General features: G+C 40.2%; 1 protein-coding gene and 1 long non-coding RNA gene across 3 annotated transcripts; both read right to left on the bottom strand.

Annotated features, from left to right (window-relative positions):
• Positions 1-1,256: 1,256 nt before the first annotated feature.
• On the bottom strand, positions 1,257-21,424 carry LOC136443320 (pleckstrin homology domain-containing family M member 1-like). Of its 2 annotated transcripts, XM_066440508.1 has the most exons (22): positions 21,274-21,424; positions 20,224-20,309; positions 19,895-19,935; positions 19,491-19,569; positions 19,088-19,135; positions 18,732-18,827; positions 12,627-12,706; positions 12,024-12,094; positions 11,455-11,589; positions 10,013-10,931; positions 9,496-9,626; positions 8,943-9,070; positions 8,401-8,457; positions 7,982-8,026; positions 7,244-7,346; positions 6,755-6,877; positions 6,149-6,261; positions 5,671-5,750; positions 5,254-5,305; positions 4,110-4,196; positions 3,730-3,813; positions 1,257-3,102 (listed from the first exon to the last, which is right to left on the bottom strand). In XM_066440508.1, exons 1-22 carry the CDS (start codon positions 21,287-21,289, stop codon positions 2,962-2,964), a joined length of 2,715 nt encoding a protein of 904 aa, XP_066296605.1. In that variant the 5' UTR covers positions 21,290-21,424; the 3' UTR covers positions 1,257-2,961. The 2 variants fall into 2 exon arrangements, with proteins under 2 accessions (XP_066296605.1, XP_066296606.1); XM_066440509.1 differs by lacking the exon at positions 8,401-8,457.
• LOC136443425 (uncharacterized) lies at positions 13,997-16,270 on the bottom strand. Its single transcript, XR_010757149.1, has 2 exons — positions 15,729-16,270; positions 13,997-15,307 (listed from the first exon to the last, which is right to left on the bottom strand). It is a non-coding gene; the product is annotated as an uncharacterized lncRNA (long non-coding RNA).
• Positions 21,425-21,575: the final 151 nt, after the last annotated feature.

The raw sequence follows: 21,575 nt of genomic DNA, 5'->3' as shown, positions 1-21,575 counted from the left end.
CGGCTTGCAGTGTCGTAACCATAACAGAAGCCTTATCATGGATTATATGCTCCATGGACTCCACGGTCGTTACAGGCAGTTGCAATGCAACGAGTGAGGCCAGGGAACTCCTACCAGTATTCCTCCATCGTCAAACATCAATTCTATGAAGTAAGAAGTAAGGATTATTGACGATATTTACACCTCGACAGAACTTTCTCCTACCCAGAGCCTCTCCCGCGGCCTGTATAATATACTACTTTTATGGACATGGCCTCTAACTAACTCGATTAAATTTCACTATAGAGGCCCGCCCAACACCCGTTATTGCCTCGGACAACGGGGTTTGCGTTACATAGACTAGCCCCTAACCAACTGTTAGCCAATCAGAGAATTGCTAAAATGTTTTCTTTAGGTAAAGTCGATTCTCTGATTGGTTGACAGCTGGTTAGAGGCCACGCTCGCAAAAGTGGAAACATCATCCCGGTTTAGTAGAGCCTCCCCAAGGTATATCGTATAGGCCGCGGGTGAGGCTATGCGTAGGAGAATGTAATAGAATTGCCCAGTCCGCCAGCTGTACAGCGCTGCAGTCTTCGCCTATCTGTCTTTGTTTATCGGGCGATTCGTCCAGAGGGCTGAAGCTGTTGCCATCCACCACATGGTACGCGATCAGATGGGACTATAACTCACTGTATCCGGTGTATCTTTAAAAACCATTTAGAAAATCTACCGTGTAAGCCTACAATCTGTTTACGGATAAGGTCGTTTTTCTTAATAAAATAGTGCACAGATACGATAGAATTTCTGACGTATGCCGCCGCTCGGTAATAACATCGTTTTCATCTGTTACGGAAGGCTATTCATTTTGCACAAAGAAAGCACCACAAGTGGTCCTTTATCAAGTACTAGTAGCTTGTCAGTCGGCTTGTCACAAGTGGCTCCGTTCAGAAGATGCGGCTGTAGCGCTCTGTATTCAGTCGGCCATCCATTGCATCTGTCTTATCTGGTACATCTCGGAACACGATTGAAGCTGGTGAAAAGGCCCTCATGAAATGGGCAACACAAATCTGAACGCTTTCCTCTCGCTGGTTCATATGGAGCTATGGAGACGCCCCCTGCCGTGAACTTGCGGAAATGCAAGACATCTTTGTTTTGAACTGCGACACCAAGTCCTTTCAAGGGCATCAAGAACGACATATCTGCTTCTTTTGGTAATAAAACTATACATCCTTACCAAGGCTTGGTTCTTTGAAACATAATTCCCGACTCGTAGCGCCTTTAAATCACTTAAAATTTTATTGCACATAACAGAACGGATATCATAGTTCTAAAATCATTATGCAACAGCCAATTGGGGCACCAGCTTTTCCTTTCACGCCGATGATCATGTTAGGCAGATATCTGCAACGTCTGGTGAACAATAAGATTCTTGTATGTACAAAACTCCATCACGTTAAGCACTCTGTAAGTCCCCAAACCCTACCCCTTTTCTTGCTGTCACGAAAAATTAACATTTCAAGAGAGCTTCGAATACATTACAACATTTCCACTTCTTACATCCCCTACGTACAAAGGTGTTGGAGACACAGCGTCTCCCAGCTAAAACTGATTTGAATATTAACAAGCTAAAATCGACAGTGTCTTGTCTTCTTTGCAATGACAAAATCGGACAGCTGAGATTAATCCACGAGAGAGATTTGTCCTTCAGAACGTAGATTACTATTACATGTACCTGCTGCCATTGCCTCCATAAATCAGCAAGCAGGGGTATTGGAGTCACAGCGTCTTCCAGCTAAAACTAATCTGAACAAGCTAAAATCGACCTTACATCTTTTCCGTTGCCTTTTGCAATGACCTAATCAGAATGCTTAGACTCTACGTGATCGTCAGTCTCGTCTTTTAGATTGCAGATCATTGCTACATGTACATATACCTGCTGCCATTGCCCTCAGGAATCTGCATACAGGACACACGGCTTTTTCAAGCTGAATATATACAGCTAGCGGGAGCCGATACTGTATCTGTTCAGTTAGTCAATGACCCATTCAAACTACCAACTGAAAGACTCATCGCGATCAACAGAATTATGTTTAAGATTGGAGATCACTGCTACGTACATGCATGTACTTACGGCCATTACAGTCAGGAATTTGCTCTGTCTTCCTGAGGTGTTAAAGTCACAGCTAAAACGGATCTGAATACAATCTTGAATCGACCTTGTGTCTTTTTATGATCTGTTAATCAGATTGCTAACTTAAAGATTCCACGACCGCTTCGTCCTTCAGATTGTAGACTACTGCTATATGCACATGCTGCTATTGCCGTCAGGAATCTGCTTTGTTGTTTACAGCAACAACCTAAATACTATCCTGCATATCATTATGCCAAACATTGAAAACCGTCAGAACAAAGACTGTAGGGTGGCATCCGGGCTAGCTGTTCAGTTGGGCGTGCAATCACACATCAGTACAGGCTTCATTCTGCTAGAACTGACTCATTACATAATGTACGTTACATCAGGCAGTTTCAATGCAAGCAGTTCCGGGCCGATTTGTTGGAGGCATTGTTAGATTAAAGTTAGATGTAAGCCCGACTAGGAAGGTACTCAGGCTGGCTAGCGCTGATGACCCCAGGCAAGCAAATCAACCCTGCTGCCTGCCAATTACTGTAGATTTCCATATTTCTGTACTGTTGCTGCTAGGAGGAATCACACTAGACTACTGCTTTTTTGCCCCTGCCTTCAGAGAATGTCATGTACAACCTTGCTGTGATATTTGGAGCAGACATGACACTAACCAGAGTCGTACCAGCCTAGTGCAGCTGTATATGTCAGATTTAGGGTCATAGGTATGATATCCGATGATATTTTGCTGTCCAGCCTAAATGATTTAATCATTGTACATTGGTTTGAATTCAGTGGAACACTTCGATTTCCAATAAAGTTATCTTGTATTTGTGTATGTGGTCATCACATCCACAGAGCTAGACGGGAAAAGTGAAGTCTGGCGACGTGTCCTCCACGGTGCGGAACTGCGACCTGCGCAGATCTCGTCTGGTGCACTTCGGACACGCTCGGTTTTCCGAACGACATTTCGCGTGGAACACAGCCTTACACCGATCGCACTGCGGAAAAATCAACGGAGAAACAACGCATTGTTACCACCTTTGATGCTCGTCTCTCTTTGTCAACCATGCAGCTGGCAGCTTATAATGACTACTTCTACAGATTAAGTTAAAGATTGGAATGCTACTGCCAAGAACACTTTGGGAACACGCTGTTAGGCTAGAGTCTGTACCCCAGAGCTACAACTTAGGGTGAAAAATTGAAAGTGATCCTAAACGAGTTTAGCTCAATGAGCTCAATGAAGAGGTTAAGCTACCCGGCATACTCTTCTATTGGTCTTGACAGAGAAGGCAGATGATATGTACAGTATTTACAGGATGATTGTGCCAGAGAAATCCCCCTTAGTTCTTTCCGTACAGTGAACAGAGGACAGCTTAACATCCCGTCCTTAAAACTCTCTCCAGTATTTTAGGGAGAGCAACACAGCCTGGATTCAAATCACGACCTCTTCATCCTGAGGTAGGATCACTAATATTTTATATCCACTGAACTACGTATGCACGCTATTATTAATATTGGGTGCATTGCCATGGCCAGTATCTCACTACATAACGTGACAGACATATTTCTACATCACTAGAAACCATGCCTTGTGAGTGCACTCACCCTGACAGATCAGTACTTACCCTGACAGTGGACTCAGTCTCAAATGGGTAGATGGGGTTAGGACTGTTGCAGACCTCACATAGGAACCCTTTCTGGCTGCACAACTGAAGGGAGGGTAGTTAGGGAAGAGGGTTACAACTCTACCTGCTTTACTTCTTCAGACATAAGTAGAATGTAAATCAGATCAAACTCGAAGCAGAATGCTTGAAACAACTAAGCAAACAATTGATTTCAAGTGGTTTGGCAGAAAAAAAAACAAGGATGGATTCTACACTGCCAATGGCTTATTTCGCTCCAAAACGTTGATGTAGGCCTTAAAAGACAGCTTTTGGATGGAAAAATCAACTTCCAATATCAGGTTTTTTGTTTTTTAAAGTTAGTAGACTAAGTGCATTCTCACCTGGCACTTGTAGACGTGCTTGGTGGCGTGTTTGACAACCTTCTTCAGGTGCTGCTGCAGCTGCCCTGACGTCACCTGCAGCAAGTCCTGAACAAAACAAATGGAAACAGAACAACAGTAGCTAATTGAACTATTGGCATAAACTTTGTCTTGAATTAATCTTCTTTTTGAAGACTACTTCAAGACATCCTAAATTGTCTTTACCTCATTAACATATCTATTCAGAGTTTTGGTATAAAACCTGGTGTTCTCAGTCCTATCGTTAGTCACTGACGAAAGACAGTGGATACTGCCTGAAACGTCTGACTGTTTCAAAATCTTATCCAGTTGCTTGAGTAATATATTTTGGCGTATCTTATTACCTGGATGTCTAACCTTCATCAACGTAAAACAAATGGATGTCTTACATAGGCTACAGGTTCCATCTAGTGGCTGTTAATGGTACTGCAGTTCTGTGTATACTTTGTACATACATGTGGTTCTTACACAAGAGGCTCTACCTAGTGGCTGTCAAAGGTAATGCATCTCTGTGTACATTTTGTACATAGTACAGTATGCACTTTGCACTCAGACTTCTTACATAGGCAAGATGCTCCACCTGATGGCTGTCGAAGGTACTGCAGTTCTGTGTATACTTTGTACATACATGTACTTCTTACACTAGAAGCTCCACCTAGTGGCTGTCAAAGGTACTGCATCTCTGTGTACATTTTGTACATAGTACAGTATGCACTTTGCACTCAGACATCTTACATAGGTTAGAGGCTCCACCTGATGGCTGTCGAAGGTACTGCAGTTCTGTGTACACATACATGTACATATACACACTGTACAGGCATCGTACACAAACTTACAGGCTCCACATGGTGGTTACAAATGGTACTGCAGTTCTGTATATACTTTGTATACAAACACTACACACTACACATTCTTACATAGGCTAAAGGCTCCAGGCTGTGGATGGCACTCCATTTCTGTCTTACTTTAATTGGTGCAAAAAAATTAATGTGATTTTGACCCTTTCCATGTAAATTGTAATTTTCTGCATCAATTACAAATGTGTATGACAATCTTACATGGAGGGTCATGGGGTACAAATTGTCAGTCACTTGTATGTACAATGTACAGGTCTTTGAAAACTTACAACAACAGAGTACAGGTGGATCCTGTCCAACATGTAGTCCTTGGGCCAGACTCTGGAACAACAGGGAAAAGTACATGCAGGGTTACAATGTGGTAAGTATCAATTATAATTTTACTTGTGATACATACTTTAGGTTTTAATAATGTTCATAACAATTCTAGTCTTCCAGGACTCCATTGGAACTCACGTAATCTCTAAAACTTTTTTAAAAAAAGCAGGGAGACAGAAATTACAGTATCAACACATTTATCAACCAGATAGGATTAGCATTTCATTTTTTTCTATAAACTTTCAAATCAATTATTATCTACTCTAAGATATATATTCTGAGACTCTCATTTTGTACAGTTTGAATAATTTTTATCAGAAAGTGGTTTGTTTAATATAGACCTAAAAATCTGTCATGTTCAGTTGTACCTTTTCCTGAGATCCTCAGCGACTGACTGGTTACAGGTGAACAGGTACGCCTTCACATACTTCAGCTGAAGACGCAGGGTCTGAGGAAGTATAGAAGGGCAGGTGGTAAGGCCTTACTGTATGTACAGATGAACATATGCGCCTTTAAATAGTTTAATCAATATGTAAATCAGTTACAGCTGCAGCGTCTAAAGATATAGGTTCTATGTCACTATCTTGTACCCTCAGGATTTTTCCAGGATCTTAATGCAGGCTTCGACTATTGTGTGACCTCTGACGTCTTACCTTCACTGATATTTTACCTTTAACCCCTGGCATCATGATTTCTCTCATCTTACATTTATCTCTGACACCTGACATTGATGTCTGACACCTTATCTTGGCCTCTATTGTCTTACTTTGACCCTTGACACTGATATCTGCCATCTATCATTCACCACTGACATATACAACATAACCTTGACCTCTGAAATCTTACCTTGACCTCTGACATCTCCTTGATGTAGGTGTAGATGTCGGGGTTGCACTCCTCCAGGTTGATGAGCGGCTCCTCGTCCACTTGTAGCAGGAACAGCTTTGTGCTGTGGGCAACTGGACACAACAATGGACAATCAGACATTCTGTTCACTGTTTGTGCACATCAGGAATAAAATTGTACCAATTGCTTGATACATGTACATTCTAATTTTCATGAGAGGCGCTGCAGTAAATTTACTTGTCTGGCCTGGTAAGTCAATGAAGAAACTCCCTTACTGTACCGGGATACTAGTATCCTGTTAAGGACTGTGTTTAACCGTTCAGATTGCTCACCATTGTGCTTCTTGTAGTCCCAGTTTTAAGGACTGTGTCTATAGCACAGGGAGCTCACCATTGTGCTCTTTAAGGGCTACATCTATAGCTCAGAGCACTCACCATAGTTGATTGTGCTTTCTGTAGTCCCATTTTTAAGGACTGCATCATTCTACAGCTCTTTGCACTCACCATTTTGCTTCTTATAGTCCCAGTTTTGAGGACTGTATGTGCAGCACTTTGCGCTCACCCTTGTGCTTCTTTAAGGACTGTGCCTATAGCACATTGCACTCACTCTTGTGCTTCTTGAAGTCCCAGTTGAGGATGATGCGGGCAGGGATGACGGCTTCCTCGTTGACGTGGCACTCCTCGCAGTAGTAGCAGCCGTCGTAGTTACACACTCGGTATTTCCCAAAGACTGGGGTAAAAGGGAAACATTACTTAAATCAATAACTATAACAGGAACAGTGACTGTTAAGTCATTTTTGCAGGGACATATCTAGCTGCAGTGCAAGGTGAACCAGTCAGAATTACCCTGAGGAAGAAGACAGGCAGTCACTGAAACATTAGTTGAATAAAGCACTTGGTTGTGTACAAAGAGTCTTTTATTCATTTAACTATTTTGTGAGGCAGTTCTTCTTCTTCCCCTAAACTCAAAGCGTACAGCTTGAGACATTAAGAATGATGATCTTTTTTTTAAGCTGATGCAATGCACTCACAGAGCTTTGTTACAATGCACACTTAAAACCTTCTTTGTGTTTATTTAAGGAAAAATTTTACTTACTGAGTCCAATCTGCCTCTCACACTCCTTGCACTTGAAGTTCTGCACGTCGAGTCCCTTCTCTCGGCCGATGGACGTCAGCTGGGCCATCAGCTCCTTCGTTCTCTGGGAAAATAAAAACCACATCTGGGTCATGTGGCGCAACGGCAGAGCGTTCGACTCAGAACCTGAGTTTGAATCCTGTCATGTCACCGATGTTGTGCCCTTGGGAAAGGCACTTAACACGACTTTCCTCACTCCACCCAGCTGTAAATGAGTACCTGACTTCGGTTGGGGAAAGTCATATTGAGGTCACCTGGTGGCGCCAAATGGCAGCCTCCCAGACCCTTGCGACAGTTCCACAAAATGCAAGTGTGGATAAGATATTATATATGTTGTGTATTGTGTGAAAGCTGTAATACCCTGCATAAATTCAGCGCTAGAAAGGCTGCCATTGCTGGTAATTTCTGACCAATAAAAAAAACATTAATATCTTCATCAGCAAAGCTGAGAAAAGAGCCACCCCTCCTATGGTGTTTACACGGACAGACACCATGTACAGCACATTTTTTTAATGTATTAAAATTGCAACCTTTTCCAGCTGCATCCAAGCCCAATGAACACCAACAGCTGCGATTCAAGCCCTCAATCTCCTGGTCTATAAACAGGGAAAATGGTAACATACAAACGATGTATATCGATGTAAAGTAGCACAGCAGGTAAGATGTCAGGTAAATGTATATTATGATAATTATACTTACAGGGTCAGCATGGCCTGAGGTGACAGAAGAGCCCAGTGGCAGAACCTGAAATTATATTATCAGTCTATGATTTTCTATGGATTACATATTCAGTTTTTGTGCTACATTATCTATATTATTATAAAGGTTGAGGTTGAATCTATGCAATCCTGTTATAGTTACTGTAATGATTAGCAGTCTTCAATAAAGAAGGAAACAAGCAGTACAAAGCTGTTAGAATGTAATAATGAAGAGTGGTTGCAGCTTGATATGATAAAGAAGCATGCAAATGTAAAATAGGAAGACAAGAAATAAGAATTCAAAGTACTCCAAACTCTGGGAAAGCATGCAAAGATATAACAGCAACATGAAAAGGAAGCTCATTGTTACGTATTCCATGCTGATAGAGCTACATTTATCATCATGCATGATTGAATTACCTCAAACTCTTCTCTGTCTAATTCATCACTCTCTTCCAAATGGCTATTATCAGGTTCCTAAGGAACAGATTTCAGGGATCAGTTCATCAGTCATTGGTGATCAGAAGCAAAATCGACTTCATCAAGCAGGAAAACTTTGCAAAAGAAAGAGACACAAACAATGAGCAAAGCAATCAGAGGCTAAAAACTTAAATATGTGATATTTCTAGTTTTAAAGAATCTGCAAACTGACAAAAACTCAGTTGGGTGGACAATTCAAACCTAACGGTTTGCTTTGTTCTATACTACAAATCATCAAATTGCTTCCAATATCTACTGCACTACTGTGTAATGAGTCTATGAACAATACAAATCGGTACGTTTCTACATCTACATGTACACAGACCGGTGTTGTTAGTCCTGATCTGAATCATGCCCGCGGTGCGTGTGTACGTGTGGAGTGTGTGTGTGTTTGTGAGTGTGTGTTTGTGTGTGTGTAGGTGTGTGTGTGTGTGTTTGTGCGTGTGTACATGTGCACGTGTGTGTAAATAGACAGTACAGACCTGTGGCTCCAGTTGTGACTCCAGTCCAGCGTCAGGCCCAGCCAGTGTCTCCAGTATTTCCTGCATGCCCGGGGTTGTGGCCAGGCTGCCCTGAGGCGAGTAATTCTTCAGCAGCGAGTCGAAGCTACCTGGAAGAAAAAACAACAGTGGAGTCAAGGATGAGCTTCAATTGCTCCAACAATCATACACAGATAAGTGTATTAGAACAAGTTATTATTAATTAGGGCCAATATGACACCAGGAACAATATTTGAGAATACACCGTGAAAAACAATATTGAGTATATCTCAAAAATTAAAACAGTGCAACATGCTAAAACCCTGGCAGCTTATAATATAGTGTGTTGGTAATGTACATGTAGGTACAAGCTTACATGTCGACTACATATAAGTTTTAACACAAAGCAGCAGAGTACCTACTAGGAGAGAACTCAAGACTACAAGCAGGATGTTTGAAATGTGTCAAACTTTATAGTATATCATGTATTAAGTTGATATCTAGGGCTGTCGAAATTCGCTAACTTTCTACATTTGAAAAAAGCAGTGTTCCGTACCTCTAGACGAGGATGGTGCCCTGTGTCTGCCGGGGTCGGGAGGGATGCTGTCCTTCGTCCCGGCTGACGACCAACCAGATCGCACCCCCAGGCTGTTGCCATAGCTACCGTATCCTGCCACACTCTCCTCACTGGAACCAGATGTACAGTTTGGATATCAAAAAGAGATGTTTAATATCATATGACTTACATGTATGGACTTATTCATAGCAAGCATTGAAGACCAGTGCAATTTTATAAGCCTAGTGGATAGAGAACTTGTTTTTCATTCAGAAAGCTGCAGTCTTAAACCTGTCAGGTCATACCATGGCCAAAGACGGTGCATATACTGCTTTCTTTGCTTAGCACTCAGCACTTACAGGAAGAGTATGGGGGGTTGAACACACACCAATACACACCCAAGGGCTATAGAAACAGAGATGGGTACCACCGCTATACACCAATTGGAGTGGGAAGGATCTTAAGTTTTATTCTAAATTCTAAATTGCTGAATATCACCGTCCTAGAAGATTCATACCTTTCCATGCTCTCAGCAGAAGTTTGCTCTTGTTGTTGTGAAGCCTGCTGTGCTGGCGAATATGCTGCTATGTTTACTGTGTTCTCTCCCTCGTCATTGGAGGACGGGGATGTGATGCTAGCTTCTGTCTCGGTCCTGCTCCTGCTGTAGATGTCGTAGAACATGTCCTGAGAGGTCAGGGTTTCTGACCTAGTCTCTTTCTCCTGTGTTCCTTGTGGTTGCTCCGACGTTTGCAAAGGCAGAGAAAAAGTGGACTGTGCTGGCAATGTATGCTGAACAACCTGGGTTTCCACAGAGCTCTGCACACCCCTAGAGAGATGAAGGTTTTCCTCATTGTCTGCAGTATAGCCACCGACTTTCTCCACAGTTCCTGCTGCTTGGTACACAGCACTGCTTGGAGTGGCAACTGAGTTGCTTGCTGGTGTTGGATCCATTGAAACTTGAGTCTGATGATTTGTTACATTCTCAAAGGTCTGAGAACTGGGCGTCAATGTCTGAACATTGTCTGGAGACTGCAGAGACGCTGAAACTCCCTGCATCTTCCCAATGCCCTGAGAATCCCCTGAAGACACTTCATTTTCCGCTTCCACTTCCTTGACAGCGTTCTCAGAGTCATAAGAAGATGGCTCCGCACTCCTCAACAAAACCTGACTGGTGTCCTTTTCTTGCGTACCTGATGAGGTGCTCTCCACAGGCGTGGTTCTCTTGCCATCATACAGAATTTGCTCCGTAGAAGTATCTCCTGTTTCCATGGTAATGGAGGATTCCACTGGATCTGGATCTCCCTCAGGATCCAGGATGTCAACTGTCTTCCGTGATGACCTCTGACCTTTGCGAGTCGACCTGACCTGCCTGACCTCCTTGGCTGCCTGCTGTGAGGGCAGGGTGGGGTCATCGCCCTCGGTGGCCTCCATGGCAACTTGATAGAATAGAACATTTTGGTATTAGATACATTTACTGAGCCATTTGGATTATAGGATTTTACAAAACAATGACATGTCTACAGTAGTTTCTCATGCAGCCTACAAAGCCTGTGAGGAGGTTATTCTGGACTTACCAAGGAGAGGACAGATTGAGACCCTCAAGAGCCTGGGGCAAGACTAACTGCCAAACTTACCATCAGGAGAAGATGGTGCATGTGATGATGTACAACCTGATGAGCCTGATGGGAGACTATCAGCCATACTTACCATCGAGTACTATGACAGCCTAAGAAGCCTTGGAGGAGGCTACAGGCTTGACTTACCATCAGGGGTGGTTGGAGTAACACCCTCAGGAGCCTGGGGGAAGACTAACTGCCAGACTATCCACCAGAAGAAGATGGTATGAGTACTACAAAAGCCTAAGAAGTCTGGGGGGAGGCTACAGGATTGACTCACCATCAGGCGAGGTTGGTGTGACGGCTTCAGGAGCCTGCTGGGGAGATTATCAGCCAGACTTACCATCAGGTGAGGTTGGAGTGACGGCCTCAGGTGCCTGCTGGGGAGACCATAGCCCAGCCAAGGTCAGAGAGGACACACCCCAGTCATTCAGCACGCTGGAGTTGTAGGACAGCTGGAACTGGAAACCCTCCAGTCCTGGGAACACCACCAATCAGAACAGTTTGTGATCAGTTTCAGCCAATCAGCACACAAGAGCAAATAGCTGTGACCAATCAGACCATTGGGTTCAAACAAGTTTGACCAATCATAATATAGGGATGATCAGATTGAACCAATCAGCACTCAGGAGCAAACAGCTGTGACCAATCAGAACACAGGTGTGATCATTTTCAACCTATCAGCGCACAGGATCAAATGGTTCCAACCAATAAGAATACAGGGACAAACAGTTATGACCAATCAGAACACGAGTAATAGCTTTCAACCAATCAGAACATGCACAGGTGGGGTTAATGGTTCCTATCAATCTGAACCCAGTCAAAGACAAACAGTTCCAATGTATCAGATTCTGCCTATGAAATAATTATAGTGGAAACAAATCTTGGTTTTCTAACAATGTGATGACCAACCTTGCAAATGGTTCTTCATGATGGTTGGGTGTTCCTCATCTCTAAGATAGGCAATAGATCTGTAGTGGGACCTTGGAAACACATTACATCATGACAGTCAGTACTTTTTCTGTCTATCACGCTTCATAATAGAAATGAAGCTTAGAGTGATGTGTACATGTATGTGGTGGTAAGTCAGGAACTGTTATTGTTAATAGTGTCACAATCATTCATAATTGATATAAATAGATTAATAAATATGTTGGTTGTTGATTAAAAGAAACAATTCCATACTGGAAGATAATAAAATCAGACTCTTTTTTGTTACAGTACATCAAGTTTCAGGGAGCACAGAAGTCATGTTTTCATTTTGATTCTTAATACACATGCAGTCATTTAGATTTTGTGCAATGACTTCAAAATGTCTGAAAACGAAGGAATAACATGTACTCGTGAGGCTTTTTCCAAACACTTTGCATGGCGAAAAGACATGATATACAATGTAAATAGACACTGTCAGATATAGATAGACAATAGTATACAGGACAGACTCCCAGGCACCTTTGACCCACTACTGAAGTCACATGACAAAACATATTGTATAGTACATTGTATGGTACAGACCTGAGGAGGTCCTTGTCCCTCAGCATGGCTTCAGCATAACTCTCCATCAAACCATCGTTTAGGGCAAGCCGGATCCACGCCTACACAAACAAATGTACAATTAAGGAACCTCATTACTAACACATAAGTGTGTGTGTGTGTGTGTGACACTGTGTGTGCATGTGAGAGTGTGTGCGCAAGTGTGTGTACATCTATGTGTGTACCTTTGCATGTGTCTGTGAGAGAGTGTTTATGTCTAAGTTTATGTACATGTATATGTGTGTGTGCATGTCTGTGGATGTATGTGACTGTATACATGTATGTGTGTGTGTGTGTGTGTGTGTGAGTGTATGAGTGTGCATTTTGTACATGTGTGTATGAGTGTATGTGACTCTGTGTGTTTGTGTATGGATGTCTATGTATTGTATATATGCACACACATGTGTGTATGTGTGTGAATGCATATGTGCACCGCCTGAGCATGACTATTGTGTAATTATCATATGTGTGTGCGTGCAACCTGTTTGCGAAATGTGCATGCGTACACTACCAAAAATGCAATTTCTTGTATTCTAGTTTTTTCTTACATACAGAAAAATATTACTTCATGCAAGCAAATTTGTCTGTATTCAAGAAAAAGGTTTTGTCCACGAATTAAGCAATTTTTTACTTACTGAGCTTTTCCTTGTAGTAAGAAAATCTTTCTTATAAAAATGACCTTGGTTACTGCCGGAAAGTAATTCTTGCAGTAAGATTTTTTTCTATGTATATTCTTGATTCAGACACATGGATGTGAGGTTCTTATACTAAGAATTAATTTCTCACTTAAAGGCTGGTATTCTTGACCAAAACTTTACTGCCTAGAAATGGTTTCTTACTGCTAGCTTTTATGTTCTTACAAAAAGAATGCATTTCTCTTCTTAAGACCAAAATTCTTGATAGCAAGAACTACTTTCTTATTTCTAAGATTTAGGTTCTTATACCAACACGTCTTTTCTTACTTCAAGACCAAAATTCTTACAGCCAAGAAATCCTTTCTTCTTTTCAAGTTTTTTGTTCTTATAACAAGAATGCATTTCTCTACTTAAGACCTGCAATCTTAATACCTAGAACTGCTTTCTTATTTTCAAGATTTAGGTTCTTACACTAAGAATATTTTCCTCACTTCAAGACCAAACATGCTTATTGCTGAGAAATGTTTTCTTACATCTTCTTACATCAAGAATCCTTTTCTCGCTTCAGGGGCAAAAATTGTTATCGCCTAGAAATACTTTCTTACCTCTAGAGCTGATCTTCTTATACAAAGAATATTTTTCTCACCTCAAGAACATAATTCTTGCTGCCTAGAAAATACTTTCTTACTTCTAAGATTGATCTTCTTACAATAAGCATACTTTTCTTGCATCAAGAGCAAAGATTGTTTATTGCCAAGAAATGTTTTCTTACTTCTAAGATTAATCTTCTTACATCAAGAGCACAATTCTTGCTACCAAGAAATGTTTGCTTACTTCTAAGATTAATATTCTTACACCAAGAATATTTTTTCTTATATCAAGAGCACAATTCTTGCTACCAAGAAATGTTTGCTTACTTCTAAGATTAATATTCTTACACCAATAATACTTTTCTTATATCAAGAGCAGAATTCTTGCTACCAAGAAATGTTTTCTTACTTCTATAATTGATCTTCTTACAAGAAGAATGCTTTTCTTACATCAAGAGCAGAATTCTTGCTACCAAGAAATGTATTCTTACTTCAAAGATTAATATTCTTACACCAAGAATATTTTTCTTACATCAAGAGCACAATTCTTGCTGCCAAGAAATGTTTGCTTACTTCTAAGATTAATCTTCTTACAACAAGAATACTTTTCTTATATCAAGAGCACAATTCTTGCTGCCAAGAATTTTTTTCTTACTTCTAAGATTAATATTCTTACACCAAGAATACTTTTCTTACATCCAGAGCACAATTCTTGCTGTCAAGAAATGTTTGCTTACTTTTAAGATTAATCTTCTTACAACAAGAATACTTTTCTTATATCAAGAGCACAATTCTTGCTGCCAAGAATTTTTTTCTTACTTCTAAGATTAATATTCTTACACCAAGACTACTTTTTTTCCACCAAGAGCACAATTCTTGCTGTCAAGAAATGTTTGCTTACTTCTAAGATTAATCTTCTTACAACAAGAATACTTTTCTTACTTCAAGAACACAATTCTTGCTACCTAGAAATGTTTTCTTACTCTTAAGACTGATGTTCTTACAAGAAGAATCTCACTCCAAGAGTTACAGTTAAAATGACATGTTGATGGCTTAATATTTCTGTAAATTGTGGAGTCTGGTATAAAAAATGACATTGGCAAAGCTTTACAGTATATTATTTCAAAAATAATAGGTATAATAATAATATACATTATATACAATATTGTTGTACAAATACCAAAACTAATTTTGATACAAAGCCTACTGAAACTGAAAGGACATAAAGATTACAAACTGCTATGTAATTAACATGCTATATGATTTATTACATATGATATATTTCATAATATATAATTCTTTATCATCTTGGAAGGTGGTGTAGAGCAGCCTCATCTGACTTGGCAGTGTTAACAGATGATCATCTTCGACTATGGAAACCAAACCCTTCAAGCCCATTTCTGTTGACATTGGCATTCCCATTGGCATCTTCCAACATCTGGGGAAAAAATGAAGACTATGTTATTCATTTTTACTTTCTGAGTTGAGCTAACTAACTTCCAGCTTCTAGATGTGAAAGTTCCAATTGAATTGATTTCTTCACAAAACACATCATATGTTTTATCATTCTTAAACCTATCCATATGTTTTCCAGAAACAATACGTTTAAAATAGTCCACCCCTCAGAGGTGGAATGTAATCTTCCAATGTGTGCGGATCGCTTTTTGATTAAAATCTATTAATTCGTCGGCCAAAAAGATGTTTTGAGTTGGACCCAAAGAGGCTATACTTATCATTATCTCTAATGCTTGATGCTTTTGACGATTAAACCATCCAGGGGCCCTTTGACTTTTTTTTTTCATATGATAAATAAAGTTGAGCTGATTTTCATACAGTCGGGTGGGGAGGGGGGCACTTACCTTTTCCATACTGCTATCCAGTGTTTCCGTGCAAAATTTGGCATCTGCTGCAGGCTCAGACCATGATCCCCATCTTGTATATGTTCTCTTGTACCTGGGTTTTGACTTTGAAACCGACTTGAGTCTTCAATTAATACAAAATAGAACTAGAAGTGAACAGCACTTGAAGGCATAAACTTCTCAGAGCTTTGGCCCTGCTGTCAACTGCCTGTGGCATTTGAAACCACCAATCAGGAGTTAGGAAAAGATCACATGGCAAGTGTTGCCATTGGTCAAAATTTTATGCAGATATTTGCTAGAACAATCAAGATTTTTAAAGAAAATTTAATTTGGCTTCTATTTCTTGCAATAGCCTCATCTTAGCCAGGAAACAACCATTATATTATACGAGTTCAAATAAGAATTTCAAAGTATTTCTTGTATTTCTTAAAGTTTTATTATCAAGAAAAACAAGAAATGCATTCCTCAAAGTTTCTTGATACGAAAATCAAGAACATTCAAGAATATTATTCTAGTTATGACTCGAACTTTGTCTTCTAGTTTAGATACAGTCAAACCTGCCTAGGCGACCACCTTTTCAACGCGACCACCTGGCCATGGCGACCGCTTTTTCTCGGTCCCGAAAATTTTCCCCATAGGCACAAGCATTAAGCTGCCTGCCCAAGGCGACCACCCGTCCAACGCGACCGCGACCGCCACGAATTGGGACCGCACAGAGCACAATCCCTGCCCATGGCGGCCGCCTAATTTTTAAGCGTGTGGTGACATTAGACCATTTTGCTGTCGGATTTCAAGGAAATGTTTTCAAGACTGTAAGGACAAAAATAAGGACAAAAATATATGGAATAGCAATGTTATAGCATCGATTCCTCCATGAAGTGTTTTAATAAAACGTTCCCCCTATAAACATTTTAAAGACAAATGTTTGTGATGTTGTTGTGCCTATCGTAATCTTATAGTTTAACGCGAACTCAGTTCCGTTTAAACTCAATTTTCAAAACGAATACGTAGTGCATGGCGTCAAAAGGCAGATTTCACAGAAATTACTATCTATTTCTTGTATTTTCAGCAAAGATGTGTCCATGTCTTGCTAAATTCCGCCGAAAAATGACTTCGCGGTGGGCAAAACATCGGCGAGAAATGTTGTTCCTTGGTCCCGACGCCATCATGGATTTGGGGCGGCCCGGATTTGGCGTACCGCTGACTTTTCTAAAACACGATGCTTTTGTGTATGAACATTTACGAATACTCTAGTTATCGGTGAAAATTGAAATTCTTCTTTTCTTTTTATTCCCATGAATCTCACAAACTTTTATTGGACGCTGTGCGTTCTGCTGCACTGACTTACCTTTCGATGCGGTCGCACAGAGCTAATGGCGGCGCGGCGCGACGAAATTACACCGTTCCGTTTTCATCTTTAGTTGTCAGATCGAAAACTTTTTGACCTTTTCATCCAGCGGTCGGCGCCCCCAAAAAAGGCTGGGACCAGCAGGCTTTTTATTGGGATCTGTCTTAGTCCTTAAAACTTAATTCGGTGATGTGAATGCGGGAGGGCGCTGCGAGATCATCGAGGCAACCTAGCCTCCTTCGCAGACTTCCTAGAACGGCGGCATATGTATGGGGGGGGGGGGGGGGGGGGGGGGGAGGGTTCGCACACAAGGGAGTTATGTAGCCGAGGGAGTTGTGTAGCCGAGGGGTGACATATGCCGCCGTTCTAGGAAGTCTGCGAAGGAGGCTAGAGGCAACCATTGTTTTGTAGTAAAAATTATGACGAAAATTTGTACACGATGTAGCGGTATACAATTATTACATCGATAACGGAAAATGCAATTTTTTTAGGATCTTCCTGTCAATCAGAATTGAACCTGGTGGGGGTCATGCTGTCTAAATTCACATAATTTTCCATCCATTTACGTACTGTATTTGAAAACCTCGACCTGGAAACATGTGAGTAGAATCCTCTTCATGGCGACCACCTGTCCATCGCGACCGTTTTTGCTCGGTCCGCCGGGTGGTCGCCTTGGGCAGGTTTGACTGTATCTTGAAAATTCTTGTTTTTCTAAGCAGGATACCTCAAGAAAGGCAAGAAGAAAATTCTTCTATTTTCTTAAACATCCCAAGAAAAACAAGAATTTTTTTCTCAAAGGTTCTTGATACGAAAATCAAGAACATTCAAGAATATTATTCTAGTTATGACTCAAACTTTGTCTTCTAGTTTAAATATCTTGAAAATTCTTGTTTTTCTAAGCAGGATACCCCAAGAAAGGCAAGAAGAAAATTCTTCTATTTTCTTAAACATCCCAAGAAAAGCAAGAATTTTTTTCTCAAAGGTTCTTGATACGAAAATCAAGAACATTCAAGAATATTATTCTAGTTATGACTCAAACTTTGTCTTCTAGCTTAAATATCTTGAAAATTCTTGTTTTTTCTAAGCAGGATACCCCAAGAAAGGCAAGAAGAAAATTCTTCTATTTTCTTAAACATCCCAAGAAAATCAAGAATTTCTTTCTCAAGGTTTCTTGATACGAAAATAAAGAACACTCAAGAATAAAATTCTAGTTGTTACTTGTTTTCATAATCTTGAATTCTTGTTTTTTCTTACTACCAGAAAAAGAAGATAGGGGAGAAAAAAATTCTTGTATGTTCTTATACATGGCAAGAAATAGATTCTCCATACAAGAAAAACAAGAACTTTTAACTTCAATTTCTAGAAAATTCTTATGAGAGAAAATCCTTTATAGAAATTATTTCTTTATCTAAGAAAAATAAGAAAATGTTTCTTGTTGTGAGAATTTACAAGACAAGATTCTTGGAATGGTCCCTTGTGCTTTTCTTATTTATTCTTATCATTTTCATGGAAGTTCTTCATTCAAGAAAATTTGTCCACGAATTAAGTAAAAACAAGAAAACTAGAAAAAACAAGAAAAATCATTTTTGGTAATATATACATGTGTGCTAATGTGTAAAGATACTATGTACTATGCAGTTCTATGTAGAACTCACCCTGCACTGTCCGATCTCCGTGGTGATGTGGGCGAGGTGGTTCAGCTGGGAAACCACGTCCTTGTGGGTGAAGTGCATCACAAAGGGCCAGAAACTCTGCAGGGTAAAAATCTTACATTGAAATTTTGAGAAACAAATCAGGTGAAACTTCAGCTTGAAATTGAAACTGTCATATTATGTTCAACATGATGGATAACAATGTGGCAAATAATCTGGAAGTTGTAATACATTTTCCATCTTGCTCTATTTATTCACCTTAGTTTGCTGTCATCATATTTCTTTCATTGTCTTTCTTTTCTCCATGTAATTGTTTGACAAGTTCATAGTATTATGAACTAAACATCATGTGTACTTACCATGACAGGCCCTTTCTCCTCCTTCCCTGAACCAAACATCCCTGAAATCTGCAGACAAAAAGACAATAAATCAGTGACAGTCATGGACTCACTGGTGTTATACACACATGTACAGTTGAAAACTTGAATGGGTAAATCCAATTCTTTGTAATTCTTCCAAACAAAAACTATTCAGCTAAGACAATTAAACTCCATAATCTCATGGCAAATGTTGGGTTAGAATATGAATGTCATGTTTTGTGACTGCCATGTTTCTTTGACAGCTTGGCCATGGTGTCGGTAGCGGTCCTAAAAGCCAGGCTCAAAAAAATGTGACAGTCTTCCATGCACTCGAACATCTGCAAAAACTTGATCATGATATATAGTCTGCTGTAGGTATTACTGATGATGAGGAAACCGTCACCTTAGTTGCAAAGGAGGCCTTGAGCCCGTGGAGAAAGATGGCCTCCAGGACGTTACAGATGGCGTTGCCATGGTCCCCGCTAGATACAACACATGACATCATAATAAGTAATCAGGCAGTTCTGCAGCTGTGATATCATCATTGGCAATAGTTTACAATAAGTTAAGATGTTGACGATCTTGACACCTTCTATGGAATTTTGGCATTGATGATGTTTTTTTCGTTAGTCAGTTAGAAAGTCATGAAGGGTCTCTGTAAGATTGTAAGAACTGAAAGTAACAACTGAAAGATCTGGATTCATTAATAAATGTCTAGATCTGGTACTTCCATCCACAGCCTGAACCCTATATAGCTAAGAAATGTCTCATCAAATCATGACAACTGCTATAAACTTAATAGATTACCTTCGAACTGCTGAGTCTGATCCGATGTGCTCCTGCTGCAACTAAGGTAAAATAAACACATTCAATATGTTTTGATACAATGTTCAGTTTGATAATATATTATCTGCACAGAATTTCACTGTCCTTGAGAATAAAAGATTTTAGAAATGGATAAGGACAAAAAAAAACTACATTGTGCAGACCAATAAATGACAGGACTACCGTTGACTATCTACTAAAAATTCGTACTGCCTGGTACTAAGAGTAAAGTAAACTAAATGTGGTTTATGAATCTTGAACAACCAGGTACAACTATATCATACAACTCTATATCATTTGCATATACCAACCCTTTTGATGGTTCTGGACAGCTGGCTGCTCAGTGTGTGTTTGATGACTCTGTGTTCCGCCTTCTCATCCTCTGTGGGGCCTGATCCTAACAAAATACAGCACAGTACAGCCATGTTAAATACATACAGTCATCCTACATATATTACACATTACACATATATGATAATAATGTTAATGACCTGCCTCTTCCTCGGTGTATATGGTGTCATAAAGCCTGGCCATGTGGTATAACCACCTCATAAAATTTTATTCAGTGGTTATAGCACATGGCTAGGCATTATGACACCATATACACCGAGGAAGAGGCAGGTCATTAACACTTAATTGTCATATGCTTACAAAAGATTTGATTTATTGTACATATTAAGATAGTAAACATTTTTGGGAACAAATAAACATTTTACGATTGTTAACAAAAAGATAACCTCCCCCTCTACATAATGGGAGGAATGATGATCACGGGTGTGCTATCCTCTACATAATGGAAGGAATGATGATCACGGGTGTGTTATGGAGGTTAACACATGGGCAATGAAGGCTTCTGTTTGGTCGAGGCCATCTGGCTATGTGATAATAGACGTTAAATAATGAAAACAGCAACAACAATTAGACTATAAATGGTATTATGATGCCAAGGATGCAAGATGTCAAAAGACAACAAAATACACAAAATGCACGCGTAGACATCGATGGCCCCTTCATTAGTAGAGTATGGTCGGCCCCTTCATTAGTAGAGTATGGTCAAAGTTCAGCCTTGCCTTCGTTCCCGAAGCAGGCGCGCGCTAGGCGGTACGTTCATTAAAAAAAATAGTGATAATAATCAATTCATACAACTTGGAGAAAATAGATATTCCACGGGCATGAGGGGAGAATGTGGTACAAATATCCTTCCGCACCCTAAGGAGTTTTAAAAAGGTTTAGAACCTCTTGTCCACTCAGATTCACACGGTTCTTTTGACAGACGACAAAAACGAAGATGTCGGTGTTACACTTAAAACGCTCATAGCGCTCACAATTACAGCGTGTCAACACCTTGTAACTTTCCTTACCTTTTAAGAAGTTCATGTTGATATTCTTGAGCCAAGATACGCCGACATTAAGGACGCTTGTGGCTGGAGAAGTCTTGAAGATCGCAGTCAACCCTGAGATCGTCTGATGTTCGACACCTTGGCGGCCATTTTCCTCACCTGGAAGTACCCACTCTATCGTCGAGGGAGAAATCGAACATTTCTATAAACTTTTAGTTTCACGTCATTTTATCTTATAAATTCTAAATGTTTCTATGTTACATAATATTTTATGAAATAATAACACCAAAAATTGACGTAAAGAATGCAACCTGGTGATTTTA

This window comes from Branchiostoma lanceolatum, chromosome 10 (assembly GCF_035083965.1).
Source record: "Branchiostoma lanceolatum isolate klBraLanc5 chromosome 10, klBraLanc5.hap2, whole genome shotgun sequence".
Lineage (NCBI taxonomy): Eukaryota > Metazoa > Chordata > Leptocardii > Amphioxiformes > Branchiostomatidae > Branchiostoma > Branchiostoma lanceolatum.
This window is presented reverse-complemented; position numbering and strand designations above follow the sequence as displayed.